The sequence below is a fragment of the Grammomys surdaster genome, unplaced genomic scaffold (assembly GCF_004785775.1).
Source record: "Grammomys surdaster isolate TR1022 unplaced genomic scaffold, NIH_TR_1.0 140, whole genome shotgun sequence".
Lineage (NCBI taxonomy): Eukaryota > Metazoa > Chordata > Mammalia > Rodentia > Muridae > Grammomys > Grammomys surdaster.
In genome coordinates, this window is record NW_021604598.1 from 1,323,510 (window position 1) to 1,335,000 (window position 11,491).

At 39.9% G+C, this 11,491-nt stretch overlaps 1 protein-coding gene across 2 annotated transcripts; it reads left to right on the forward strand.

Moving 5' to 3' along the window:
* Positions 1–530: 530 nt before the first annotated feature.
* On the forward strand, positions 531–10,631 carry LOC114618258 (olfactory receptor 7D4-like). 2 transcript variants are annotated; one of them, XM_028763955.1, is made up of 2 exons: positions 531–567; positions 9,664–10,631. In XM_028763955.1, exon 2 carries the CDS (start codon positions 9,666–9,668, stop codon positions 10,629–10,631), a length of 966 nt encoding a protein of 321 aa, XP_028619788.1. In that variant the 5' UTR covers positions 531–567; positions 9,664–9,665. The 2 variants fall into 2 exon arrangements, with proteins under 2 accessions (XP_028619788.1, XP_028619787.1); XM_028763954.1 differs by lacking the exon at positions 531–567 and having other exon boundaries at positions 9,615–10,631.
* Positions 10,632–11,491: the final 860 nt, after the last annotated feature.

An 11,491-nucleotide genomic window follows, 5' to 3' on the forward strand; every position in this document is an offset into this window, starting at 1 on the left:
GCCTCCCTTTCTCATTCTGCCTCCCATGATCATTTTGTTCCCCCTTCTAAGTAGGACTGAAGCATCCTCACTTGGCCCTTCCTTCTTGTTAAATTTTATATGATCCGTGAGTTATATCATGGGTATTCTGTACTTTGTGGCTAATATCTGTCGCTTCTCGATCCGACCCGCAGAAAGGAGTGACACCACTCGGAGTTCTTCTCAAAGCAGTTTATTCAGGAACCTTAACAATGTCCAACAAGCCCCCAAGCCTCTCTCTGTCTGCCCTTAAATCCCTGTCCTGCACCACTCAGATACCACCATGTAGGTGCTTTCAACAGGTCCAAGGTGTTGTTCATTAGATGGCTGCATAGCAGCGAGTCTGCGCAGTATAGCCTGTGGACATGGCTCTTCAGGGATGTGTAAGGAAGTCAGGTGCTAGTCATAAGACTTGGCAACCATCCCAGGCGACATCTGTTAGTCATAAGACTTGGTAACCGTCCCAGGCACCATCTTGGAATGGTCACCACACCCACTCCTCACAATTCCCCCTTTTATTTAATTTTTGGCAGAGAGAATGCCTGTCTTAGGTTGTCCCTTGCAACAATGTTCCTCACCCGTCATTGGGAGTCAAACAGCTTTGGTTTGGTCCCTGTCTTAGGTTGGTAACATGTTCAAGGAATCTTACCTGTCACTGACTACTTCTCTAGCATGCCAAGCCACACTTGAGGAGATTGCCCCATCTCCACAGCTGCAAATGCTTGTACAAGCAAGGCCTGATTCTTAGATTGCCGAGCTCTCATGTTACATATACACCAAAATGCCAGGCAGCTGATGAGGAGCAGGCACAGAGCCACCCCCCCCCCAATTCTAGCCCATTCCTTCAGATGAGACATTGCTCAAAGTATCCAACTGGTTAATCCAGAAACTAGGGAGGCATCTACTCGGGTTGAATTGATGTGGACGATGGAGTGTCGTAAGCCTGTCAGCAACTTATCCAAATCTCTGGACCAATTCCCTACAAGATACTGAGAAAGTTCTTTGGAAAGATTACTGGCACGGCTTGCATTCTGAAATGGTAAGGAGGTAACACATAACCCAGTATATTTCCACAGACAATCCACCTAAGCTAATTCCATAAGCACATCTACTTGTTCCTGAACTAAATCAACTCTTTGATCAAGCAAAAGAATGCCCACTTTCAACTGACTATTAATACTACCCTGGATGTCCAATGCCTCCACAACTCCTGCAGACAACTTATTTAAAGTGGCTGCGGTCTGGACTGTTGTCGTCAAGGCAACTGCAGCTGCTGTAGCAGCAGTAACAGACACAGCAATGGTTGTAATGACTGCTGCAGTAATGCCAAAATCTCTCTTTGGTCTAAATAAAGTCATGGTGGAGGGGGCTTCCACAGGCCACGGGACATATGTAGGCATGCGGGCAACCATTGCAAAATGATAAACAGAAGCATTCCAACACATATATAAAAACAACTATTATTACTGCATTTTAAAAGGTTATTATTATAATTACCATTAAACACTATAAAAACAAAAGGAGGCCACACACAAACCGACGTAGGCCCAAAGGAAACATTATGCCTTGGACATATTAGTCACTAATTAAAAACATAATACCCCTGGTATATGTAAATCCAAGGAATCCGGTACTGGGGCAATCTCTCCATCCCATGGCAAATAGGGTAACTGCAAGGGAACATCACTAGGAAAAGCCTAGGAAAAACTTGTGCATAATGCATCAACGATAAAGGTTTAAGAAAAAACAGACAAAATACCCCACCACAATTCATTGCTTCTTATCATTGGTATCCTCCACATCAACAAGAGCATGTTCAGGGCCATCATCCTCACAATTCTCTGGTTGCACAGCTCTGGTAAGCCACTCAGGGACCCAAATCAGTTGTCGCTGGTCCTGAGGAAACTCACAAACAGAACCTCTCGTCCAAACCAACACCAATTCAGGTCCATTCCAATGACCTGTCAAGATATCCTTCCACATTACCATGCCTTTATTTGAAGAATCAAAATCACTATGGTGATCAGCAGCAGAGTGCCCCTGCTTATCTTCAGTTAAAAAATTTCAACTGTTTCAGTAAGGCATGGCTGTATCAGGGTCCCCAAAAATTCTTCCCCCAGCTTCTACCATTCTAGCCACAAAGTCAGCAAATGGTTCCGCTGGCCCTTGGATAATCTTAGTTAGGTTTCTTTGCACTTCTCCTCTATTTGGTAGAGATTTCCAAGCTCTAATTCCCACCATGTTAATTTGCTCATAAACTTGCAGAGGATAACCAGTCTGTTGATTGGCAAACCTGCCTTGCCCCAGCAACATATCCTGGCCCCATGCTGGCTGGCCATTAGCAGCATTTATGGCTGCCTGCTCTGCTGAGAATTCAATAAAATAGGCCTTCCAATCTAAATACTGTCCGGGAGATAGGCATGCTCTAGCTAAATTCTGCCAATCACTGGGGGTCATACAGTATCTGTGAAGGGTCTCCAGCTGTGATATTACATAGGCAGCATTAATGCCATAGGCTTGAACCCCTTCAGCCAGCCTTTGGATAACCTTCCAATCAAGGGGCTCATGATAGCGATTGCCTTGGGTGTCCTGAAATACTGGAAAACACTGAGCTCATAACTCCCTCCAGACCTCTGGGCACAGGCTCCGTCCCAAAGCTCCACTTGGAGCATACGGAGGTGGCTGCAGCGGCCTGGCGCCGTAGGTTCCACTTCTAGTTTCGTTTTTTCTAAACCCTGCGCCAGCTCTTCAAGCTCCTCTTCGGAAACTTCCTCCTCATCTGAGCTTTCTCCACTTTCTGACTTTTGAGACCACTCCTCTCTCAGTTGCTCCAGTGCCTCACAGCCCCGTTCCAGCTCCGCTGCACATCTCCCCTCCTTATCTTCTATACAAGATCTCACCAATTTCCACACGGGTAAAACTCCCGTGGGTAACACTCCCTGCTCCTCAGCAAATCTTAAGTCCTTTCCAAGCTTCTCCCAGCTAGGTATAGTTAGGTGTCCTGAAACGGAAAACCATGGCGCGACATCATCCACGGCTTGTAAAAATTTTTCTACAGTAACCTTTTTTAATCCTATTCCTTTTACTTTCAATAATCTCTGAAGAGCTTGGCTTACAGAGGTTGAAGATGATGAATGATGAATTCCCCATTGCGCTTGGTATAACTTGTCCCACTACCGGGAACCTTATTGTCTCTAAACCGAGAACTTGCTCTTGTCCCTCTTACATGGGAACTTACCAGCTAGCTGCCCTGACTGTGATGAGTTCTGAACATCCCCATATTGGCCACCACTTGTCACTTCTCGATCCGACCCACAGAAAGGAGTGACACCACTCGGAGTTATTCTCAAAGCACTTTATTCAGGAACCTTAACAATGTCCAACAAGCCCCCAAGCCTCTCTCTGTCCGCCCTTAAATCCCTGTCCTGCACTACTCAGATACCACCATGTAGACGCTTTCAATAGGTCCAAGGTGTTGCTCATTAGATGGCCTGATAATGCATAGCAGCAAGTCTGCGCAGTATAGCCTGCAGACGTGGCTCTTCAGGGGTGTGTAAGGAAGTCAGGTGCTAGTCATAAGACTTGGCAACCATCCCAGGCGCCATCTTGGAATGGTCACCACACCCGCTCCTCACAAATATCCACTTACCAGTGAGTACATAACATGCATGTCCTTTTGGGTCTGGGATACCTCACTTCATCAATTTGCCTGAAAAATTATCATCAGTTTGCCTGCAAAATTCATGATGTCCTCATTTTTAATAGCTGAATAGTATTCCATTGTGGAAATGAACACATTTTCTGTATCCATTCTTCAATTTAGGGACATCTGATTTGTTTCCAGTTTCTGGCTATTATGAATAAAATTGCTATGAACATGTCCTTGTGGGATGGTGGAGCATATTTTCAGTATATGGCGAGGAGCAGTATAACCTTGATTTCAAGTAGAATATTTCCAATTTGCTGAGGAAACACTAGACTGATTTCCAGAGGGGTTGTGCAAGGTTACAATACCACAAGCAATGGAGGAGTGTTCCCATTTCTCCACATTCACACCAAAATCCTTTCAGTTTTTATATTAGCTATTCTGATTGATATAGATGGAATGCTAAAGTCATTTTCATTTGTATATCCCTGATGTCCAAAGATGGTAAACATTTCTTTAAGTGCTTCCTCTTGTAGATACTTCTATTGAGAATTTACTGTTGAGCTCTGTAATCCTTTTCTAACTAGGTCGCATGGTTTGCTGGAGATGAATTTCTTGAATTCTTTAGATATTTTGGATATTAACCCTCTGTGGATATATGGTTAGGGAAGATCTTTTCTAAACCTGCAGGTTGCTGTTTTATCCTAATGACAGTGTCCTTTGCCTTACAGAAGCTTCTCAGTTTCAGGAGATCCCATTTTTCAATTGTTGATCTTAGTGCCTGAGCCATTCATGTTCTGTTCAGGAGGTTGTCTCCTATACCAATGACTTCAAGGCTTTCTATTCTATTAGATTTAGTGTATTGGGTTTTATGTTGAGGTCTTTGATCCAGTTGGACTTGAGTTTCGTGTAGGGTGATAAATATGGATCTATTTGCATTCTTCTAGAGGCAGAATCCACTTCAACCAACACTATTTGTTGAACATGTTTTCTTGTTTTCGATTATAAGGTTTTAGGTTCTTTGTCAGAAATCAAGTATCCATAGGTATGTGCATTTATTTGGATTTTTTTGATATTTTATTTACATTTCAGATGCAATCCCCTTTCCATATTTCCCCCCTTCACCCAGGAACCCCCTATCCAATCCTCTCCTCCTGCTTCTATGAGGATATGCCCACATCCACCCTCCAACTCCCACCTCCCCACTCACAATTTCCCCCACACTGGGGCATCCAGGCTTCACTGAACCAAGTACTTCCTCACCCACCTATTCCTGACACTGTCATCCTCCCCTACATATACAGCTAGAGACATGGGTCCCTCCCTAAGTACTCCAGGCTGGTGATTTAGATCCTGGGAGTTCTGGTTGGTTGGTATTGTTGCTCTCCTCATGGGGCCACAAAACCTTTCAGCTCCTTTGGTCTTCTATCTCACTCCTCAATTGGGAACCCCATGATCAGTGCAATGGTTAGCTGAGACTATGCTCATAACAGCCTTATTTATAATAGCCAGAAGCTGGAAAGAGCCCGGATGATGCATTTATTTCTAGATCTTCAATTCTATTCCATTGAGCCACCTGTCTATTTCTATACAAATACCATGTATTTTTTTTAAAACTATTGGTCTATAGTACACATTGAGATCACAAACAGTGATTTATCCACACACTTTTTTTATTGATCAGCCTTGTTTTTGCTTTCCAGGATTTTACATTTTTCAATATGAAGTTGAGAAATGATTTTTTCAAGGAAAGTACAAGAGAGAAAGTTTTCACATGTATCACCAGTAGGTGATCTTGGAAATTTTTGCTGACTCTTTATCAGAGAAGAAACACATGAGAGAGGAATCACAGATATATCCACTGATTTTCTCCCAGGGATAAGAAATTGAGATGTTAGAGCCTCTTTCCTGTGTAGTCTCTGCCCTTGAGGAGCAGAGAATGAACATACCATTGATTAATTTGTGTAATAAGCTTCAGAGGGATACAACTCCCAGGACACACCTATAACTCTTATAGTTACCAACTCTGAACAAACCTCATTCCTTTCCCAGAAGAAATCATCCAGGTTCCTCCTTACATGATTAGTTCTTTCACCTTTTTCTTGTGGACAGACCTTCTATCTTTCACAACCAATGTTCCTTGAGCAAACAAATTCCAAAGGAATTGGCTCATGGTGAGTATATACTGCCAAGCCTATATAGTCCAACAGATGTTTAAGGAAATGGAGAATGAAGTGGTTAATAGGAAGAGTATTAACTCTTTAGCATAGGTAAGGGAAAATACTCTGTTATTTCATGTAGAGGTTGTTCTTATGAGTAATATCTGAAAAGCTAGAGTCACTAGAATATTTGCTTCAAGTTACATTTTTATAGGGACCATTTTACATTATTGAGGGTAGATTACAGAGAGATAATATGGGGATTTTCTTTTTTTGCAGGTTATGACATGACACTCTGATATCCCAAAATTCTCCTGGACACTACACTTGAGTGACTTAGATATCACTATGAGTTATACATAGTATAGCCTGATGACATAATTTACAGTGAAGTAGTTCTCTTCTACTTCTTTTATCTTATGATCTCAACCAAGAAATCCAGATCTTCCAGTTTCTCTCAGCCTAGAACAAGCATGTGTGGCTTTTCTTTACAACTCACATGTTTGAGACTATCTCAGGCTTCTTCTGATAGACCAGCTTCCCTTTCTATACCTAGTTTCCTTTTGTATGTTGTGCTTACTAGATTTATCTTTAAGAAGAAAGAGTCTGCTTACTTTTATAAAAGAAATTAATTTCTAAAACATTAATTTATCTATAGACAGCATATTCCTGTCTCTGGTGTACAGTGTGAAGCTGAGAACAGATTAAGAGACCAATGTGTTTTTTTTTTAATTCAAGGAGAGGTGGATGCATGTAGTACTCCAGTATCAAAAATTGTGCACTTATTCAGTTGATTTTTCCACTTACGGGGAAATCTCAGGGGTCAGAATATTCAGAGTACAATGCTTATCCATGGTTTTGGTCATGGTATTTCCATACCAGTGAAGGATGGTAGGCAAGGATTTTATTAATCATTTCTCAGATAAGCAGAATTCACAAAATAGCTTGAAGTATTATCCTCTATGGTGTACACTAAATACCTATAGAGGATACACATTACTTCTGGGTCTTTGCATACATGCCAAAACTGATAAGCATCAGGCTTGAGGTGATGTTGAAAACTGCACTGAGAGGCAGACAATCAGACATTTAGTTCTGACACTATTTTGTTTTATTTTTTGAGAATTCTCTTTGTAGATACAGATGAATTATGTCTGTGTCCACAGATATTTAATTACCCTACTGAGCAAAAAGAATATACAGATTTGTGAAGAGACACTACAAAGAGCTTTGGTGCATAAGCACTTCAATAATATGGGTGAAAGAAGAAAAATGGGAAAGCAGAGGTCTACCACTAAATCCTCTCTGCTCCATAACATTTAGACATGGAAACATTAGAGAATCATTGCCTTCATTATTGTTCTTTATTGATAGGTCTCACACCCAATCAGACTCTGTTACCAAGACATTGACATCATTTTGCTACTAGTTCAAGCCCTTATTGCTTATTTTCTATTACAGAAAGCTTCAGCTTCTCCTTTCAACTCAAATATATGTAAAAATTTCATGTTCTTGTGCTTCTATTCTTATTTTTTCTGTTCTAAGTCATTTGATGGTTCCAAGCCATCAGAAAAATCATGACTTTAATGTGATTTTTTTTTAGTGCAATCAGTGCACAGCCTTGAGTATCATGCATCCATCACTACCTCTCTATGTTTATCTCTATGCATTTGAGGAGTTGTCCTGCACTATTTCTGTCGTGTCATTCTTTACCATTCCTTTTACCACTGTACTCTTAAGCAATTTTGCTAGGAACACTTGCCTCCTTGGTTAATAATTGTATCTGGGCCTTTAAATTTCCTGGCTAAAAATTCTTATTCTCATACCTCCAGCTAAGTAATACTTCTGTCAGACACCAATCCTCAGAGACTCCATCCCTGACTTCACCAACCCAGATTGCATTCAAAGATGCACTTTGAACCCATTCAGCAAATAAACTTTATCCTAGTGTTTAATTATTCAGTATTATTGCTGCCACTTCCTACATCCTTCTCTACTTCTGAGAGGTGGAAATATGAGTGCAAAAACAAAACTGCATCTTTATTTTCACAACATCAAACACAGGCATGACCAAGGAAACTTTTCTTGATGAAGAGTTTCCACAAAATTTTAAGAACCAATAGAAATCTAACTCAAGTCTTTGATACTTACTGACATAACTCAACTATTTTGTCAAGCAATAACAAACACTAGGAACAGAACAAGTAGATTGTTTCTTATATGTGAGCTACTTAAGAGGATGTTATCTATAATGTCACAATTCTTTTAAATAACAGTTTGGTTGTTGCTTTTACTGTAGGTAGGAAGTCATGACATAGGCTAACACTGCAGTGACCAACACTTCTTTGTAGTTCTTGGATGAAAGCTAGAATCTTGCAGACTCTGGGCAAGCATTCAAACACTGAGCTATAACTCCAGTCCATGTAACTTCTGGGTACCTCTAAACAAAGCCTGTAGCAATCAGGCCCTCTGCTTTATCTCTCAGATTAAAGTCATTCTTTCTGCTTCCTCTTTGCCATGTATATTACTCTAATCACTGAATGTGTTCATTATTTGGATCTTAAACTTCAGTTTAGAGAAGCAATATTTCATTACCCAGGCACCAAAAACATGCTCCTGACTGAATATCTTCTACCTTAATCATACTTAAGAAGAGGGGGTTTTACTCAGAGATAGAGGGTGTTCAATTATTTTATATGTGAAGGAAAGGATGAAGAAAATGAGTATTGAGTATTTTCAATGATGGAAATTTAGAAGGTATTTTTATATTCTAAACACAGCCATCACTGTTCAATTCTTTGTAAATGTCTTCTAACATTCAAGTTCTGTTTTTATTCTTCCAATCGCCTCTGTTATAACTGCAAGATATTTAGGAAGAAACCACAAGGTATGTAGTGATAACTCAGGAAACCATATTTATTGATGCTTCTGTAGGGAAGGATACATGGTAAGATTACATAAAAATATTCATGTTAGAGAACATAGGATAACTTGTTGGGACATGTAGCTATAGGTGCTAGAAATGAATGAACTAGAATTGATTGAAGGGCCAGGGTAATAAGTGGACACATTTTTTCTATACCTTCCTCCTGTCTTACTTATCTTGTCTCCCTATAGTTGTTTTCTTTACAGCTAGAGTTGCTGAAGGTTTTGGACAGATGCCAAGATTGTAGTAAAAATGTTACAGAAGTAAAAAGTTAATTGTTCATATGTTCATTGATCCATTAATTCAGCTGTCAAAATGGTGTGAAAATCGTCCTCTATGTCAAACAATCGCCTGCTATTGAGACCTGATGGAAATTCGAATCAACCAGACAGCCAAGAAATGTATTACATACACAAAACAGGCAGAAATTAAGAAGATGAAGGTGTCTAAGACAAGAAATTTCAAAAGGAATGGATACAGAGAAGGTATGATCATGTTCACAAATGGAAACTTTTCTGAATGATCAGAATTTAGTGTAACCAATGAAAAATGTTGAGAAGTGAGGTTGTGAATCAGAGTGGATCCATCATACAGAAAGGATTTACAGCATTTTTAGAAACTGACTGCTTTGATCTAAATACTTCCAGAGGTTCTCTGGTCTTCACATGGTTTAATATTTTAGAGTTAGTAGTTCTAAGTAGAGATAAGAGAAAAAATGGCAAATCTCCCAAAGGGAAGGTTCATATTATGACACAGTCTTTATAATGAATGAGAAAATGCAGGATTCCTAATTTTTATAGTTATAAAACCTTTATGTCCAGTTATCTCAATACATAAAAGGACAGAAACCTTAGAGACTGAGGTTATGTTTCCCAATCTTTCTCTCCCATAGGTGTCTAGCTTATTTGTCAACAACATGAAACCTCAAAACCAAACAAATATTTTAGAATTTTTACTTCTGGGGTTTTCCCAAGATCCAGAGCATCAACCCATGCTATTTGGGCTGTTTCTGCTCATGTTTGTAGTCGCTGTGCTTGGGAATCTGCTCATCATTCTGGCTGTCAGCATTGACTCTCACCTGCATACTCCCATGTACTTCTTCCTATCTAATCTGTCCTTTTCTGACATTGGCTTCATCTCTACGACTATCCCTAAGATGTTGGTGAACATCCAAACACAGAGCAAGTCCATCACCTATGCAGAATGCATCACCCAGATGTACTTTTTTATGGTCTTTGGAGGCATGGACACGCTTCTCCTCACTGTGATGGCCTATGACCGATTTGTGGCCATCTGTCACCCCCTTCACTATCAAGTCATTATGAATCCCCAACTAAGTGGCTTGCTAGTCCTTGTGTCCTGGTTCATTAGCTTTTCATATTCTCTGATCCAGAGTCTGTTGATGCTGCGGCTGTCCTTCTGTACCAATCAGATAATCAAACACTTTTACTGTGAACTTGCTCAGGCCCTCACTATAGCCTGCTCAGATACACTAATCAATCATATTCTTCTTTATATAGTAACATGTATCCTTGGCTTTGTTCCTTTATCAGGGATTCTTTATTCCTATTCCAAAATTGTTTCCTCTATTTTGAGAATTCCATCAACAGATGGAAAATATAAAGCATTTTCTACTTGTGGGTCTCATCTCTCAGTGGTCTCTTTATTCTATGGGACAGGCCTTGGTGTGTACCTTAGTTCTGATGAAACTTCCTCTTCGGGGAAGGACATGGTGGCCTCAGTAATGTATACAGTGGTGACCCCCATGCTGAATCCTTTCATCTACAGCTTGAGGAATAAAGACATTAAGAAGGCCTTAAGAACTCTTGGGACAATACTTTTTTCATGTGATAAATTCACTGGTTTTAGACTTCTGAACTGATAGAAATAAAGTAGTGAGCTAAAGAAATTCTGTCCCTTAGTCATGTAGAAATTTTATCCAGTTTGTTCTTCTTTGATTAAAATTATAGTGTGAATATTTTTATCTGAAACTTCTATGATGCCTCCATTTTTATTTGCAGTTCTATAGCTCCTCCCCTCCTTTTATATGACATTTCTTCACTTCAGTTTAATATTTACATTTACATAGGTCAATACAACAACTCAAATACCAACTCATGAATTGTTTAATAAAAGTTATGCAATAGTTCATTTATAGAACATAAGTCCATGTATATGAATACAACACAGTTGTAGGTTAGCCTAACACTGTATTCTGATGTTAATTCTGATTCCTCAAGAGGGGTTGCTTCTGCAGTACATCACATACTCAGGTGATCTCATGTGAACCTTCTTCCCATTTTAACTGTTAAATAACGGGTAGAGCCTGTGATTGGGAAGTGGAGGGGAAAGGTGGGACTGGATGTTCAAGAGTAGGGGCAGGTAGAGAGATCAAAGTGGATGTGAGGATGAAGGGAGAAGAGAAAGTAGCTGCAGTGGACCAGAACCATGTTTCCAATAGAAACCACAAGTATCAAGGGGTCTTGTAGATGGGAAATAAGTTAGTATAGTGTTAGATCTACCCAATCAAAGCATATAATATAATTATAACAACTGGATTGTGTGTGTTTTTATATGGCCTATTGGGGTTAGAAATTCCTGCAACACAATACCCATGGTTATAAACGGCACTTTAATTAGAGACATGCTAGAACATATGTTACTAATAGACATTCCTTTCTGTACCAGCTGGACCTTACCATGAAAGTCTCTACTCACCACTCAATAATCACCACTGGGATT